Below are 18,543 nucleotides of genomic sequence, written 5' to 3'. Positions count from 1 at the left end.
CTAGTTTTTCAGATTCCCCTCCCAAACCACAAATTGGACACAAAATGAAACTCACACTTTTCCAGTGCCATAACTTTTGTAGTCTACTACTGCCGAAACAGCTACAATTACAGCAGGCATGCCATAGCCAACCAAATAGAAGTATTTTCTACGTGAATGTTCACTCTCGAAGACTTCCACCAACATTATGTAGAGCTGTACTCCTTCCAAAAACATCCAAGTGAAAGCAGAGAGGAAGAAGAAATGCAGGAGAGCAGCAAACACAGCACAGGCTATCTGGGAGAACAAAAAAGACAAAGTAGAACAGTAGTTATGTGTGTGTGTTGATTAAGGGTGGATGCAAATTATGTAGTTAGATGAGCCTTCTGCTGTTTACATATTAAACTGGAAGTATAAATGTATGGAAGGATCTTGTGATTTATTTATTCTTTATTTTCAGGATTCAACCATTTAATTATTGTTGTAAAGAAAAATGCTGTCATACCATTATGATATCTTACACGTGTGTATGTGATACAGTCAAACTAAACTAAAGGAAGGGGAATTAACTGTCCAAAGAGCTGAAGTATAACCAATATTTTTCAGGGTTGTTCTAATTTTGTTTTGTGCACCAAGCCAATGGCATAATGGACTCCTTCCAATCACATGATTTCATGGTTTATAATATATCAGTAGTTACAAATGTGATAAATGATCATGTTCCCTGTAGCTAAATCTCTGACTCAAGTTTGAATCTATGTAATTTACATGACAACAGTACAGCATTGGTTTAATATTAGGAAGGAAATGGCAGTGAAGTCCTGAAAGACAAAGCTGTACATGTTATGAAGCCTGCTTTAAATGGCTTAAGCCAGTTCGCTGCAATCAACTGTACTTGAAGATCTTATCCTCCTTATCCTGAACATAAAGCAAATTTCAACTTATCATCCAGTCAGCTGCTATACATGGAATATGGAAACAGGACTGTTTCCTTTCAGTAATTCAATTGGGTTCATGAATGAAGGCAAATATATGTATCCCAGGATAATGAGAGACGTTCCCTGAGGATGGGCTCCAGCACGAGTTCAAAAGTTTGGAAGAGTAAGCTCTGGTTCTGGTGACAACACAGATTGGATCCTCAAATGGGTTCCATGTTAGTGTTTGGTTTTCCAATATGACATCTCTGTTTGTTCAATGGTCAGGAACTTCCTTGGCTTTTCATACTATTATTAAATCCCAAATAAAGGGATCATGAGGGAGTTGTCCCAAGAGTCATGCTACTATCATCATTAGTGAGGAATCATGAGACATTTTTGGAAAAATTTCCTTGTCACTCAGTTTCTTGGCTCACAAATTTGGTGGGCACTTTTAAAAAGAAATTTGTATCAAATAATCTAGTAAATCTAGTAAAACTAAAATTGAATGTCTAGAACAGGGCTTCCCAACCAGGGGTGCTCACACTCCCTGGGGGTGCAAGACAATATTCCAGGGGGTGCGAAAATGTGGGTTTAGAAGTTTCAAAATTATAGTGTATATGCATAATTCATTCTGAACTTTTGTAAGGGGTGCGAGAATCTATCAGAAGTGTTCTAGGGGTGCAGGGTATAGAAAGATTGGGAACCACTGGTCTAGAATTTAGTTCAAAGTATCTCACTGACTTTTCTTACATCAGTAATTTCCCTATTTAAAATGGGAAGAGATACGTATGCTGTATTTGCACTTAACAATTGTCTGAGTCATCCCTTCTGAATGGCAGTATAGGATATTCAATGACGAATAAGCGAGTGTATATGAGAGTTTTTAATCACTGAACTATATTTCAACATTCCTCAACTGTGCTATAAGACAGCTGTTTTCTAAATGTCATGTATATGCAAATGCTTACTAGAGATGGAAGGGACCTTGGAGGTCTTCTAGTCCAGTCCCCTGCTCAAGCAGGAGGACCTATGCCATCTCAGACAAGTGACTGTCTAGCCTCTTCTTAAAAATCTCCAGTGATGGAGCACCCACAATTTCTGGAGGCAAGCTGTTCCATTGGTTAATTGTCCTCATTGTCAGGAAGTTTCTCCTTAATTTCAGGTTGCTTCTCTCTTTGACCAGTTTCCAACCATTGTTTCTTGTCCTGCCCTCTGGTGCTTTGGTGAATAATGTGACCCCCTCTTCTTTGTGGTAGCCCCTCAAATACTGGAATACCGCTATCATGTCACCCCTATTTCTTCTTTTCTTTAGTCTAGCCAAACCCAAGTCCTGCAGCTGTTCTTCATATGTTTTAGTCTGCAGGCCTTTGATAATCTTAGTTGCTCTTCTCTGATATTTTTTTCCAAGGTCTTAACATCTTTTTGTGATATGGTGACCAAAATTGGCTGCAGTATTCCAGGTGTGGTCTTGCTAGGGTTTTATAAAGCAGTATTAATATTTCATGTGATCTTGATTCTATTTCTCTGCTTATACAACCCAGGATTGTATTAGCTTTTTTGGCTGCTGCTGCACACTGCTGGCTCATAGTCAAGTGATCGTCCACTAGGACTCCAAAGTCCCTCTCACAGTTACTGTTTTTAAGCCAGGTCTCACCCAATATGTACTTGTACCTTTGATTTTTCCTGTCTAAATATAAAACTTTGCTTTTCTCCACATTGAAACTCATTTTGTTGGATAGAACCCATTGTTCAGGTTTGTCAAGATCTTTTTGGATCCTGAGTTTGTCTTCTGGGGTGTTGGCTACTCCTGCCACTTTGGTGTCATCTGTAAATTCAATGAGTTTCCCTTCAATTCCCTCATCTAAGTCATTGATGAAGATAGTGAAGAGTACTAGGCCTAAGACGGAACCTTGTGGTACCCCACTGCTTACTTCTATTTGTGTGGATGTAATGTCATTGAGGACTACTCGTTGAGTACTGTTTGCCAGCCAGCTACAGATCCATCTGGTGGTGATGTTGTCTATTCCACCTTTTTCTAGCTTACCAAGGAGTAGGTTATGGTCCACTTTATTAAATACCTTACTGAAATCTAGTATACTACATCCACAGCATTTCACTGGTCTACTAGTTTAGTGACTTTATCAAAGAATGAAATAAGATTGGTTTGGCATGATCTGTTTTTGACAAACCCATGCTGGCTACTAGTTATAACTTTGTTTGCTTCTAGTTGTTCGCAGATCTGTTTTTTTGATTATCTTTTCTAGGATCTTCCCAGGTATTGTTGTTAAACTGATGGGTCTGTAGTTTCCTGGGTCCGTTTTTCCCCCTTTCTTGAAGATGTGAAGCACATCAGCCCTTTTCCAATCCTCTGGTACTTTATGCCTGTTATTTCCTTGCCATCTTCTCTCTTTAGTGGACCTACAGTTTCATTGACTTTTTTCTTGTTGTTAATATGTTGTAAGAAACTTTTTTTTATTATCCTTGATTTTTGTTGTGAGTCTTTGTTCCTTCTGACCCTTTGCTGTCCTGACTTCATCTTTGCATGTTCTGGCTGTCTGCTGATAATTGGCCTTAGTTATGTGTCCATCTTTCCATTTTTTGTATTTGTCCTTTTTGTCTTTCAGTTTGTCAGAGAGATCTTTATGTAGCATGTTTTTCAGAGTTTCCCATGCTTCTTGGGTTGTTTTCCCCTTTAGGATTTTCATTCATGGGATCTTTCCTAGGTTCTCTCTGAGTTTGTTAAAGTCAGCTCTTTTGAAGTTCAAGACATCGGTTGGGTTGTTTTCTATTGCTAGTGTTTTGCATTATATTAATTCCAGTATGACGTGGTCACTTACACCCAAGAGTCTGGCAACTTCAGCTCCCTCTCTCACTTCTTCTCTATTAGTAAGAATTAAGTCCAGTATAGTTTTACTTCTAATTCCCTCCTCCATCTTTTGGGTGACAAAATTGTCAGCTAGGTTGGTTAGGAATCTGTCTAATCTCCTGCTTGGTTTTGTGTCTGAGATACATTATAGTTACTTGCTTGATGTAATATTTAGCATCCTGATCTTCTTAAGATTTGAGAGAGACTGTGCTGGGAGGGACTTGTTACAAAGACTTGGTTGCTTTTTAGCAGCTTGGGCAAGTTCCTGACATTGGCACTACTTTTATTTGGCTACGTATCAGATGATAATCAAAAGTACATGGATACCTATTGTACATAGATACAATAAGGTTGATAATTCTGTTGCTCTTAGTGGGAATTGGCATAAATGGGACTGGAATGAACTCCATGATATACCTGGAAATGTGTCCCAAACTAGATAAATGTCATCTTTTTCTCTCAACATGCAAATGAAAGTAGTAGTAGGAAGCTGTATTGGATATGTTTGCTGCTTTTCTAAAAATTTGTAAAAATAATAAAGGCGGAATAAAACCAACCAACCAAGCAAACAAACATGAGTCTGAAAGAAGCCAGTTACTTCAAAATCCTATATTTGACTGGAATCTAAGCTCTGATACCTCTATTCATGGAAAACAAGTCAAATTAACTGTTTCAGAAAAAGATTCGGGGGGCTGGAATGGGGATAAAGTCAAAAACCAAACCAAACCAAACCTGGGAATACTTTGGTTTTGCTTATACTGCCTTTATAGAGAACATAATCTTATGAAGAACAGAGTTTCTTTAAAGATTATATAGATAGGATGACATGAGTGAGGGTTTTTCATGAAAATTATTCTTCAGTATACTGCAATCTTTTCTAGTGCTTTAACTTTTGTGGGGTATTTATCATTACATTTGTTGCTAATATAAAATAACTGAACTGAATGAAAGGAGAGCCACAATTATAAATATCACAGCAATATCACAGGGGCAGGATCTCTGTTCTTAGAGGTGTTTTTCATCCTGAATAAATTGATATAAAGACCTTGAGAGTCAGATCTTTAAAGTTTCAGGAGGCATATTTAATCATTTTAGCTCTATTTAAAAGTGATTCTTTTCTATAACATGTGCCTTATTTGAAGCAGTACCATCTTGAATAGATCGAACCATCTGTTTTCGTTATGAGATACAGTATCTTATTTAGGTAAAAAAAGGAAATACTTCAACATTTTTTTGGGACTATACATAGCACTTAGGTCCAGTGTATTTTATATATATATAGTATATGCAAGAGATAATATGGGTCAAAATAAACCTATTAAATAAATCAAATCAAATTAATAAAAGTTTTTTAAAATGCTAATGCCCTTGTTTTGTTCCACTGGAAGTTGATAGCTTTCCAGGATATTAAACCACAGATAACAGGGATGAGATGGAGCTGAGGATAAGGCTGGCACTCTAACAACACACAGTCTGTAATAGTCATAAAATGGATGAAGGAGATATTAAACTACATTGCTTCATGTATATAAATTTCAGGCTTCAACACTGATTAAAAAAAGCATTGCTCCTTTTTTGAAACAGAGTTACACATGGTGATCTTTATGATGGAATCATAGAATTATAGAGTTGGAAAGAATCTTCTAAGTCATCTCATCTAATCTCTTACTTGAAACAGGAAATCCAGCATTACAGCACTGCCACCAAATGGCTACCTTTGCTTGAAGAGCTCTAGTAAAGCAAAACTCATTTTGTCATGTCATTGGCTTGATTGCTCAACTATGTTACCTATTAAAGGTTTGTCCAAATGTTGAACTGAATCTTATTCTTCTGTAACCTAAAACTTAAAGATTTTAAGTCCTGTTCTCCCCCTTCAGCAGAGGAGAGACTGAAAGAGCAGCACTCCATCTTGTCCTCTGCAGGCTTCCTGCTTTGAGGAATTAAGACTCAAATTAGCAGCAGCTTCACTACAAATTGAGAAAGTTAAGTCCTTAGGTACAAAGAAACATAACCTGAAGCAGCAGGTCTGTGATCATCAGTGAAGAACTGGAAAAAAAATCACTTAAAATCATTTAAATTCTTGTGAATTCATTTAATTATGATAAATTGATATAAATACTGGTGGAAATTTTAAATATGTATCTATTATTTTATTTATTGTTTAATGTCGATGAATTTATGTGATGGAATCAGGTTCTGAAACAATGCTCTGTTGTTGTTGTTTATGCCCATTTGTTAAAAATGATCCAAAACATATTATATAACTAAAAAAATTATCTAATCATAAATCAAAAGAATAACCTTGTGGTATGGAGGCCTATAAGTCTTATCACCAGATAAATGGATCATATTCTGCCAATTTTGACATACATTTTTCAGATGAACAGGGCTATTGTGCTGGAATATAGTACAGATTTATTTAATTTATTTATCAAATTTATTTGCCACCTATCTGATGATTCAGGTGACTCTGAGTCACATGACAGAGGAGGTCTTTCCCAGGGATTAAAGAGGCAGATCAGCCCGGAATCTTTGGCATGCAGGAAGAGAGCCAGGGCAGACCCTCCCTAACCCTTTCATAGGATATATGTAATAGTTATGCAGATTTGTGATTTAGTCTGACAAGATTCCTCTCTATAGGTGAACAGTAATAAAGAAACAGACCTATCAGCCTGACCTCAATACCTGGGAAGATTAGCAAACACCTAGAGGCAAACAAAGTCATTACCAAAAGCCAGCATGGGTTTGTCATAAACAGATCATGCCAGACAAATCTTACTGCATTCTTTGACCAGGTGACAAAATTAGTTGATCAGAGGAATGCTGTGGATATAATATACTTGGACTTCAGTGAGGCATTTGATAAAGTAGATCACAACACTTGATAAGATCGAAAAATATGGGTTAGACAGCATCACCACGAGATGGATTCATAGCTGGCTGACCGGCCGTACTTAGCATGTGGAACTGCATCTACATGGAGGGAAGTGTGTAGTGGGGTGCCCCAGGGCTCTGTTCTGGACCCAATGCTCTTCAACATTTTCATCAACGATTTGGACAAGGGGATAGATGGGAAACTCATCAAATTTGCAGATGACACCAAGCTGGCAGGAATAGGCAACACTCCAGGCTTAAGATACAGAAGGATCTTGACAGACCTGAACATTGGGCACTATCTAACAAAATGAAATTCAATAGTGAAAAAAGTAAGGTTCTACATTTAGGCAAGAAAAACCAAATGCACAGGTATAGTATCCGATAGGTGGGTACCTTGCTCAATAGTAGTAACTGTGAGAGGGATCTCAGAGTCCTAGTGGACAATCACCTATATATGAGCCAGCAGTGTGCTGCAGCTGCCAAAAAAGCCAACACAGTGCTAGGTTGCATTAACAGAGGGATAGAATCAAGATAATGTGAAGTGTTAATACCACTTTACAATACCACTTGGAATACTGCATCCAGTTTTGGTCACCACGATGTAAAAAAGATGTTGAGACTCTGGAAAGAGTGCAGAGAAGAGAAACAAAGGTGACTAGGGCACTGGAGGCTAAAACATATAAGGAACAATTGCTGGAATTGGGTATGTCTAGTTTAATGAAGAGAAGGACAAGGGGTGACATGATAGCAGTGTTCCAATATCTCAGGGGTTGCCACAAAGAAGGGGGAGTCAAGCTATTCTCCAAAGCACCCAAAGGCAGGACAAAAAGCAATGATTGGAAACTAATCAAAGAGAGAAGCAACCTAGAACTAAAGAGAAATTTCCTGACAGTAAGAACAATTAATCAGTGGAACAACCTGCCTCCAGAAGTTGTAAATGCTCCAACACTGCAAGTTTTTAAGAAGAGACTGGACAGCCATTTGTCTGAAATGGTATAAGGATTCTTGCCTGAGCAGGGGGTTGGACTAGACCTCCAAGGTATCTTTCAACTTTATTATTATTATTATTATTATTATTATTATTATTATTATTATTATTGTTGTTGTTGTTGTTGTTGTTGTTGTTGTTGTTGTTGTTATAAATTGCTGTGAAGTAACGTCTTGTGTTGTTCTTGGTTCCTTCCGCCTAACAATTATTCAGCAGTATTCAGGCCTTTTCAACCAGTGGTACGGGTACCACCTGTGGTACATTGGCACCTGGCAGGTGGTACGTAACCATCCCAGAAAAGTGGTAGTGGGGGAGGGGAATGAGCTGAACTGGTGGCAGCACCACACAAGCCTGAGCGAGAGAGGCTCCAGCTGGAGCTCGGCGCTGATCCTGGTGCTTCTGCTGAGCCCAGAAGAAGCAGCAACCAGCTAGAACGTTGCAGCATCTCCAGGGTTTTGTGATTTACATTCAGATGCTTGGCAACTGATTCATATTTATGATGGTCACAGTGTCCCAGGGTTAAGTGAAGTGACCAAAACCTGCTGCAACCACCCAGAAGACGGGGGAAATAAAAACCAAACACCCCCCACCCCACCCCCACTGCCAATCCTCAACAAAAATGCTCACAACAATGAAAACCTCGGACAGGAGGAAGAACGCCGCCGGGCAGGCATGCAGGTGTCTTGCTCGGCTGTGACTTGAGGGGAACTTTTTTCAGTGCCATTATAACTTCGAAAAGTCACTAAGTGAACTGTTGTAAGTCAAGGACTACCTGTACTTCATCACTTTTTTTCTTTTTTTTTGGTCAAGTTTTTGACACCTTGCTAGGCAACTGGTGGTACTCGGATGTTGCCATATCCTAAAAGTGGTACAATGGGTGAAAAGATTGAAAAGCCCTGTTCTATACAATTCTGCAGTGAAACTAAAATCAATTACTTCTGACAAAAGATGGCTATATAATGCTTTTCAGAAAGTTCTAATATTGCTAAATATGAAGCAAACAAAAATATTCCCAAATGCAAAAGAAGGTGAAATTTTAGGTGATAATTGAAACAGCTGAAGAAAGAAAGCAAAAGACAACAGATTCAGGCACAAATCTCCCCAGGTAAAAAACGCGTATAAGAGAAGAAGTTGTATTGAAATAAGCAACGCAAAGAAACTAAGGATAACAATTGAATGGAAACGATGTATGAGAAAAATTACAGAAATCAAGAACCTTTATGTTAAGATGGGCACAATTAGAACAAACAGGGCAAAGATCTTTTAAATAAAGCAGATATATTATGAAATATATGGAAGTATACAAAAAGATCCAGAAATTGTTAAATATGAAGATTTGATTGCTAAACTAAACCCAGACATTCTGGAACCAGGTATTAAAAAGCAGAAGAAAAGAACTGTTAACAACAAAAGTGCAGAAATTGATGAAATCAATACTCTTTAAATATTTTGCATGATAATATAGTTGGAGTGCTGCTTGGAGTTTGGAAAAGTGGAAAAAATCAGTACATATTCCAATACCCAAAAAAAGGCAGTAGTAAAGAATGCTCAAACTATTAAATAAATAAATCAGAGCTGAAGAAGCTTCTTGGATGAGAAGCAAAACAAGAAAGCCCAGTTGCCTAGTGAAAAAAGCACCTTTGGGATATTAAATACTATAAATACATTTATCTTTTACACTACCAAGATAGTCTTCAATATTTTGCAGTCCAGACTGGAACAATACATAGAATAACAACTGTGCAACTTTATTCAGAAGAGGCAGAGATATTTGAATGCATATTATTTCCATTTAACAAATAGTGAAAGTTTAAGAAGACTGTCTTTTTTTTTTTGCTCTACAGGATTCTGACTATATAGACAACCAAAAATTGTGGCTAGTCCTTAAAAAGTTGGCATTCTGAGTCATCTCATCTGCTTATTGAAAAATGTACATAAGGACCAGGAAGCAATAACTAGTACAGACTATAAAGCAACTGAATGAATGGTGTGGTGACTCAGTGATGAAGATGCTTGCCTCCCCCTCGGAAGATTGAGAGTTCAGTCCTTGGTAGTGGCACATGTTTTTCTCCTAAGTGCAAAGAAAAAATATCTGCTGCAAACTCCACATAGGCATCAGGAAGGGCATTTGGCCAGTAAATGCTCAGCTCCATCCAATCTCCACAACTCTACCCAGAATTAAGGGACTACAGGGTTGTAAAAAGGGAGGTTTTTTAAATGAAGCAAATGAATAGTGCAGATTGGAAAAAGTTTGTCTATAGTGTACATTGTCACCTTATTTTAGTTTAAATGCACCATATAACATAATAAAGGTTGGACTAGAAGAAATATTAATTCAAATTAGAATTGCTGGGAGAAACCTCAAAAGTTCAAAAAGAGATGCTAATGATACTATTTGAATGGAAACAAGGAAGAGTTGAAGAATCTCTTGTTGATTCTGCTGCTCAGTATTAAAATGAAAAAATACATGTCCTGAAGAGGCAATGCCAGTAATATTCAAATAGGTGGAAGAAAGGTTTGCTGGTTGGTTCTTCTGATTTAGAGCTTTAATTTAGATGCTCAAGCTAGCCTGTCTTTTCCTATTCTTTTTCCAAAGCAACAATTCTGTCAGATGCTGATTTGAGAGGACTAACTCAAAGCCACTGAGGCCTTCCCTTGCTTAGAGTGCACCTGAACCTCATCTCTTCCATTTTTAGTCCCAAACCTTAACCAACTAACAGATTTTATCTTCCTGGACACAAAATGCATAGAGTTGGTAACTAATGACATGAAAAGACATATCTGATACTTCAGAGGAGGACTATTATTGATTTACAAACAATACTAAACATCACACTATAGATTGTCAAAACAATGGTTTTCCTACTTATAACATATCAATGTGAAAATATCAGAATGTCAAACCATCAGAAAAGGCAACCAGAAAAAAAAGTGCAGCACTGCAGTACTGGAGAATATTGTTGAGACCACAAGAAGAACACAAAATAATATTCACTGGGTCATGAAGAGATGGAAGAAATTGAATGACTGAACAAAATCAAAACTTATAATATAAAACCAACCTAAGCTTTCTGTATTTATGAAAATGCCAGTTAGCCAGAAAATAGGTCATATAGAAAAGGTATAGCTGAAAACCCCTTCTAAATGCTGAGGGCTACAGTAATGGTTATCTCCAATTCCACCCCTCATGATATTTAAAATCCAGCATGTAAATGAATTTTTGTGAGCTTGAAAGCTTTCTCATGATTTTGGAACATTTTATTTGAAAATGTATGTGAAAATGGCTGCCCCCTCAATTCCAAGTGATTACTCTAATTAGCTAGTTATAATTTTAATTTTAACGGAAAATAGGTCTGTGGTGCAATATTTCTAAGCCAGAGATAAGGAATACATTTCAGCTTTTCTCACTGGTTACTTACTGGTTGGTCTGCCCTATTGATTCCAATAAGGAAGAGAAGTTCTGCCACAAACAAGCTGATGCACAAGTTCTTATGGATAGTGTTTCTGTCACTTTGTAGTCCACGGAAGAAGCAGAAAGTAAAAATGCAGATCAGGAGACAGACAAGGGACAGAAGAATGCCGACCCAAGTGATGACATCTAGGATCAGATCATGGACTGCATCTCCATGCTGCAAATAATTAAAAAAAGGTCATCAATTATATATCGACCCCTCAAAATCTAAGGAAGCTAAGTCTATTTAAGACACTTTGACAGTCTCCATCTTTCTTTCACAAATGCATAGTGTGCATATTAACATAATTGCAGATTATGTTGTTTGCTTACGTTTTCCCCCCTCATTTGTTTTGTTTAAAAAATAGTATCCTGAAGAGCCATCATCTGAATTCTGATCTCAGCTACACAAAGACAATGAACATAAATGTCACATATTATAGATTAATAAAGTGAGTAATCTAGACCAAATCTGAGCTGCAGTATGAGACTTAAAGCAGGGTTCTTTGTTTTGATGAATTTTTAAATAAAACAAGCTACTTCAAACACAAAGCAACCATGTTGCTTCACATCAGACTGGTTTGAACTCTCTTTAGGCTTCACCTACAGAGCTTGCACAATGGGAGAAAACAAAAGGAAGCTATTTTTTTGGAAAGTCTGAGAGGAATTTTTGCTGAAAGTTTCTGAAGTTGCAACATCCTCAGTATGTTCTGAAGATCTGTTATGTGGACAACTTTGGTCTGTGGAATCCTGACGTTATCTGGCCTGGAATACTTTCACTGCAGTAGAATGCTGAGGGGGTCTTTCTCCAACTGAAACTGATCTGAAGTACCTAATATTACCTGAGTTATTTCAAAGAAGTAAAGCAGGTTACATCTTCATTTCAGTAAAAACTGCATCGTCTCCAAGGGAAGAATTGCTTAAATGAAATGAATCTAAAACACTTTGCATAGGCCAATTATAGATCAATATGATATTGGCCCTTAATTAGTTTTGCTTCATGGGTCCCTATGAGGTTTTTGATTATTCATTGATTATTTTAAATAAATTACATTTTTTAATTCTCTGCCTGCAATATTGATGGATCCCCCTGAGATTCTGCCTGAATTGGGGTAGGTTATAAATATAATTAAATAAATGAATAAATGAAATAAAATATTTAGAGAGAATAATGATTGCATTTTTCATCTTTTCATACTGGCAATGTTTTAAAAGTATGGTGATTCCTTTCAAGAAGATAATGTCATGGTTATGACAGATGAAACCCTTCAAAAGAACAGATAAAAGACATCAACAATAAACATCAAAATGAATTTCTACTTTTTAAACTATTATAGTATAGATTAAATACTATAATAGTATATATAGCAATGATTTAACTATTATGGTATTAGAATATTAAGAAGGCAAAACTAGCAATTTTGAAAATGTACATTTTAACATAATTGTCAGATATTTTGTATTTGATTTCCACCTGACCACAGTATTTTCCTCTGTAGTCATATGTACTGTAGATCAAGGTTATACATCTAATGAAGTTTCCAAGCATAGAAGGAAAACTTATTCACCTTTCTCTTTGCATTTAAAAATTGTTTATTTCAAAAGAACCTATATTTCAGGTTTCGTGTAATAGAACTACATTACATGTTGAAATCCGTAGGTTGAATGTCTAACTTGTATGTCTATATTAGTAAGACAATACAGCAGCCATATGTAGATTGAGTAAGCTTCCCCTCAGCATGAAATCCCTCCACAATTGAAACAGATGTTGAATGAGTTCAATTAAATTAACTACAATGTTTTCCTTCTCTAATTTTCAAAGCAGCACTTGCCTATCTGCAGGCATAGATACATTTTCATTCGAGTCATAATTTAGTGTTCATGTCTTTGAAGCATCATTAGAACTTGAATTCAGGTTAATAAAATGTGTTTTTCTCCTTAATACACATAACTTGCTGAAATTCCATATTATATAATAGGACTGCATGAGGAATTTGTTTAGAAGGGCCCTTCCCAGAGATGCTGGCAAAATTATTTTATTGTTCATCTTAGATAGAACAGTTGACTTAATTGTCAGTTTAACGACAAGCCAGGGTGAATAATTCCTTTGTTTTTTGTCTCTAGTTCATATACCTTCTGGATTTTACAGAGAAGCCTTGTTTTGTATACCATGTTCCCCAGAATCTATCTATATCAGGTGTGTCAAACTGCCAGCCCGCAGGCTGGTTGCATCATATGGAGGCTGCGCCCACCCCAGCTCAGGAAATGCAAAAAAAGTCATGATACTTTGTGACACATCCGGTGAAGAGTTTGTCACCTGTGGTCTATATCAATTAACTGTCTGCATCAACATTTTGAGGGATTCATCAGTGGTAGAAACCAATGATAGTGAATATTTTAGTTCCTTCAATTTAGAGGTAATCACTATTCTTTCTGCAGGAGAGCTTTGTAGAAATTAATTCATCTTTCTTTCTCTGTTTCATTTGTCATCTGTTTCTTCATGTAATGAAATTTTGATTATTAAAATTGCCCTTGAAGAGATTGGGAAATATAGCAGTAGCACTTTTTAATCATGAGTATCTGTAATACAATCAATCCAATAGCACCCAAACTATCAAGACCATCTCACTGGCACAGGGGACAGATACAATCTAAGTATAAAAAAGGTAAAGGTTCCCCCGCACATGCGTGCTAGTCGTTTCTGACTCTAGGGGCCGGTGCTCATCTCCGTTTCAAAGCCGAAGAGCCAGCGCTTGTCCGAGGACGTCTCCGTGGTCATGTGGCCGGCATGACTGGACGCCAAAGGCGCACGGAACGCTGTTACCTTCCCACCGTAGTGGTCCCTATTTTTCTACTTGCATTTTTACATGCTTTCGAACTGCTAGGTTGGCAGAAGCTGGGACGAGTAGCAGTCGCTCACTCTGCTACGCGGCACTCGGGATTCGACCCGCCAAACTGCCGACCTTCTGATCGACAAGCTCAGCGTCTTAACCCACTGAGCCACCGCGTCCCTTACAATCTAAGTATAGTATATATCAAAATCTGCCACCCAAGCAGAGGGGTAGGAAGCAATGGAAGCACATGAAAACATGCAAGTGCTACTCTGGCTTGTGAGATTGAAAAATAACCTTATGGTAAAAGGTCTCCTCATAGTCATCAGCTTTAGATTTGTTAGACATTATATCCCTATCTGAGGTCCATATATATGTAGGTCAAGCACTTCCTTAGTCTTAGGAAATCCTGATAGCATCACTGATTCTAGGACATATCCTATTCTATTTAATTCTTATCTTAACTTTTGTATATTGTATTTTTATTGTATTTTATTGCCCTGTACACTGCCCTGAGTCCTTCGGGAGAAGGGCGGTATAGAAAATAAATAAATAAATAAATAAATAAATAAATAAATAAATAAATAAATAAATAAATAAATAAATAAGGGATCTTTTGTCCCAAATAGACAATTATTCTACATACTAAACAGAAGACCTATGGAAAAAGAGTCACCATCAGGGGGTTTATATGCTTTCCTAATATTTCAACTAGCATGTTAGATAATACAATTCTTGAAAGAGGCTATTTTATCAGTATTGAAAGAAATGGCACCTAAAGGTAATCCCCGAGTTACAAGCGTTCACTTAACGCTCATTCAAAATTACGTGATGAGCGCCCCCTAGTGCTTACGAGCAAGTCCTGAAGTTATGAATATTGCAGCACCACGGCAGTTGTTCGCCCTTATGAGTGACCGCAGTGGCTCTGCAACATTCAGCTCCCTCCCCATCCCTGCCCTAGGCACCAGGCTTTTAATACCCACCCTGCGAAGATTGAGATCCTTTGCTTTCTTGGCTCCTCCAGGCATTTGGTGCATTCGCAGAGAATGAAGGCCTAAAGTAATGCAAGATCACACACGATCACTGGGGTGAGATCTGATGCTACTGATCTCACATGATCTCATGGTACTTTAGGCCTCTGTTCTCTGCAACAGAGAACAGAACCGAAGCTGGGGTATGCTTCCGTGCACCATTCCCCATGGCCTGATCCGGACTCTGGAGGCGTTTTCCAGGCTGCTGCTGCTGCCTGGATTTGAGGCCGGGGAATGCTTCCGTGATCCCCCCGTGGCCTAATGTGGGCTCCAGAGGCCTTTTCCAGGCCCTGCCACCTGGATCTGAGACTGGGGAATGCTTCCACGACCCCCTGCAGCCCAATCCAGGGTCCAGAGACCTTTTCCAGGTCCGATTGGGCTGCGGGGGGCTGCAGAAGCATTTGCTGGCCTTAAATCCGGGCGGTAGCAGCCTGGAAAAGCCTCTGGAGTCCGGATTGGGCCATGGAGGAGTCACAGAACTGCGGCAGAGAGGAGAGAGATCTTTTCTAGGTGAGTCCGGAGCAGTAGGAAGGGAGGGGGAAGCATGTGTTATCTTAGTGGGTTGGGGAGGCCTTGGGGACCTGTTCCAACACTAGGCCCTCCATGGCTTTCCCCACCCTGAGATACCTCATGTTCACTTAACGAGCTATGCACATTTTAATGAGCAAGAGAGCTTTTGAGTTACGAGTGGAATGGGCAGGCTCCATTACACTCATAACTTGAGGACTACCTGTATATTCCTCTCCTCCCCTCCCCCCGGAGAACAAAAAATCTTAAACAATGCAAAGTTAATTTTTTTAAAAAAAATGGATAAAAAAGAATATGACTTGAAGCAATTTAGTATCTAAACCATCAAGGAAGATTTACATCAAGGATAATTCTGCAAATCATATAAACACAAAACATGCACCTCATTTCTGGCAGACAACAAATTTATAATACCAGTACACTTTTCAGATTACCACTTTTGATTGAAAGCTGGATTTTAAATAATACATAACTAGAAAATAGAAACATGGGTGGAAATATCACAGCAACCAAATATTATGGTGGCAATGATGTCCAGATGTTGTGTGCCCATGAAGGGATGAACTCAAAACAGTAGAAATACTCCTCCAGCAGACAATTGCATTACCACACATATACAAAATATTAGGTGATATCACAACTCTACCATTCATTCCCTCCATTAGCATAAGCAGCAGTTATCCTATTATAATTATTTTTGCTAGTAAAACAGTTCTTTTAATGTAATGTTCTGCTTTGTAACTGAGGTATTGCTCAAGTATAAGTCATGACTGTAACACTGTCTTCCATTGGCATAGGAGGGCTTCCACCAAATCCTAAGGTGAAATTCTTTTGATGAATTTTGAATATACCCTGTCCCTTGAACATTTTAATATTCATTTAATTGAATACTAAGATTCAATATGTTAAACATTTCTTCCAGGCAAACAATCTGTACAAAAATACCCAGAATCAGCATTAGTCTGAAATGAAATCTTTTCTATGAAATCCAATTTTTAGCTGTTAATCATGTAACACAAAAAGTCTGGTGGTACCTTTTATAAGCCAACACATTTTATTGAGATCCGCCAGCTTTTGAGAGCTACACCTCTGACTTAATCCCCTGGCTTCATGAAATGTGACAAGTTTTGAAGTCTAAAAGTACACATGTGGTGTTTTTGATGGTTCTCATACATATGGGGACTTTGGTAATTTTCCTTTAAGAACTGAGGAGAGTAAACCATCAAGCTTGGTTCCTATGTAGTTGAAGTTAAAGTAATTATCTGCACGATTCTCATCTGGAATACAGTAATTTTGAAAGCTTTACAGTGAGCAAGACAATGGAATGATCATAGTAGTAGAGGTCATATTATCTGTTGCATGAGAATAGCTACCCTGAATCCATGGCTTGAAGAGAGACTAAGTATATGGTTACCTAAGAAAGAGCTTAAGAAAATAAATGATATTGTTGTTGTTGTTAGGTGCAAAGTTGTGTCTGATCCATCGCGACCCCATGGACAACGTTCCTCCAGGCCTTCCTGTCCTCTACCATCTTCTGGAGTCCATTTAGGCTCACGCCTACTGTTTCAGTGACTCCATCCAGCCACTTCATTCTCTGCCATCCCCTTCTTCTATTGCCCTCAACCTTTCCCAGCATTAGACTCTTCTCCAGTGAGTCATTCCTTCTCATTTGTTGGCCAAAGTATTTGAGTTTCATGAATGATATATATCATTCTAAAGATGGATTAAGAATAAGATCAGTGAAAAACCATATCCCAAATTTTTGTGTGCATCAGGAATGGGAATGACAAGATCACTAGCATCTAAGAGAACCAAAGACGACTTAATCTTCAAGTCCAGGTTAGAGGTAACTCTATAATCTCAATTAAATTTTCTATAAAAATCTGCTTTCAAGATAATTTCTATAAATCACTCTATGGTTATCAGGGTATTTATAAAATAACTAACAATGAGTTATAGTATTTTACCTAGGATCTATCTCTGACTGACAAGCTTGTTTTCTCTCTGCTTTAGCTGTGTGTTCACCTCTTATGAATATAGGGACAAGAGACTAACAGTGCATCAGCAAGTTCCATTAAATTGTGTTTATTAAACCAGAATGAAATTCATTTGGCCCTGAAGTTATGCATTCCTTTAAAGCACCCATCTATTTATGTATTCATTAAAATAGTTCTAAAGCACCCTTCATCAAATGACAAGAAAGTACCGTACAAAATGGAACCCCAAATGTATAGTCATAATGAAACAGAAGAGAATGCAATAATACAACAACTTAAAAGACAGATTAACTAATTGCCTTTAGCAGTTATATGACAAGTAGATATAATGTGATCCTCTGTAAGGACCTGTCTCAGTTAAACCTCCCAAGAAAGCAGAACTCTTGAAACTTGCATTGTCTCAACAGGAACTTTTATTGGAAGGTATTGATAGCAGGATAGTAAGGCAGGATCCGAGGATTTCCCGTGTGAAATGTTACATTAAAAGAGCCCTTTCAAACCCTACCCCAACTGCCCATCCGGCTGGTTTGAACTGAGGCAATCCATAGTTGTGGGAAAGAACTGATAAGGCCCTGTTCTCAAGGCTGCCAGGTTTATCCGCAGCTTCTTTCTCTCCACCTGGAGATAAGGCAGATGGCTGGAGGCACATTCACACTCCAAAAAAGATATTCAAAGAGGATAGAACAAAGCAAAGGAAGTATACAGCAGAACACCCTTAGGCCCCCTCCCCCCAATAGAATGGCAGAATGTGAAAATGAGGGCATAGGAAAGAAATACAAAATACATTGGGGTTCTAAGATGCCACCCCCCCCCCTTAAAAAAAGACAGAGGCTTACCTAGAAAAGAGAAAATAATAACACGGAGAGAAAATGAAACATTAGTGGTTAGTCAGGTTTATCCGGGTAATGAGCATGAAAAGTTTGAGTAGTCTAGGGGCCCTCACATGCTCTTTGTGTACACATTCATTCTGGGAGGCCAGGAGGTCTTTTCATGCCATTAAGCATTAGGTAGACCCATGGTGTTTTCTGGAGTCTACGATTTCCCTGATTTCAAAATGTTGTTCCCCTTCCATCATAAT

The 18,543-nt window shown here is 38.0% G+C and overlaps 1 protein-coding gene across 17 annotated transcripts in view; it reads right to left on the bottom strand.

Moving 5' to 3' along the window:
* The window catches only part of ADGRL3 (adhesion G protein-coupled receptor L3), a gene marked incomplete at its 3' end in the record, with an annotated part of 400,329 nt that overhangs the window by 200,586 nt on the left and 181,200 nt on the right, over nt 1-18,543 (bottom strand). For 16 of the 17 annotated variants that reach the window (XM_081321797.1, XM_081321796.1, XM_081321791.1 and 13 more), the window contains 2 exons: nt 11,047-11,256; nt 56-276 (listed from right to left, as the gene is read on the bottom strand). In XM_081321797.1, coding sequence (XP_081177923.1) covers nt 56-276; nt 11,047-11,256 — 431 coding nt within the window. The remainder of the gene's footprint in view (nt 1-55; nt 277-11,046; nt 11,257-18,543) is intronic. The other variant, XM_081321786.1, reaches the window with a different exon arrangement.

The sequence above is a fragment of the Vipera berus genome, assembly GCF_964194415.1.
Source record: "Vipera berus genome assembly, chromosome: 2".
NCBI classification, from domain to species: domain Eukaryota; kingdom Metazoa; phylum Chordata; class Lepidosauria; order Squamata; family Viperidae; genus Vipera; species Vipera berus.
The sequence above is the reverse complement of the archived record's forward strand: the minus strand, read 5'-3'. Positions and strand labels throughout refer to the sequence as shown.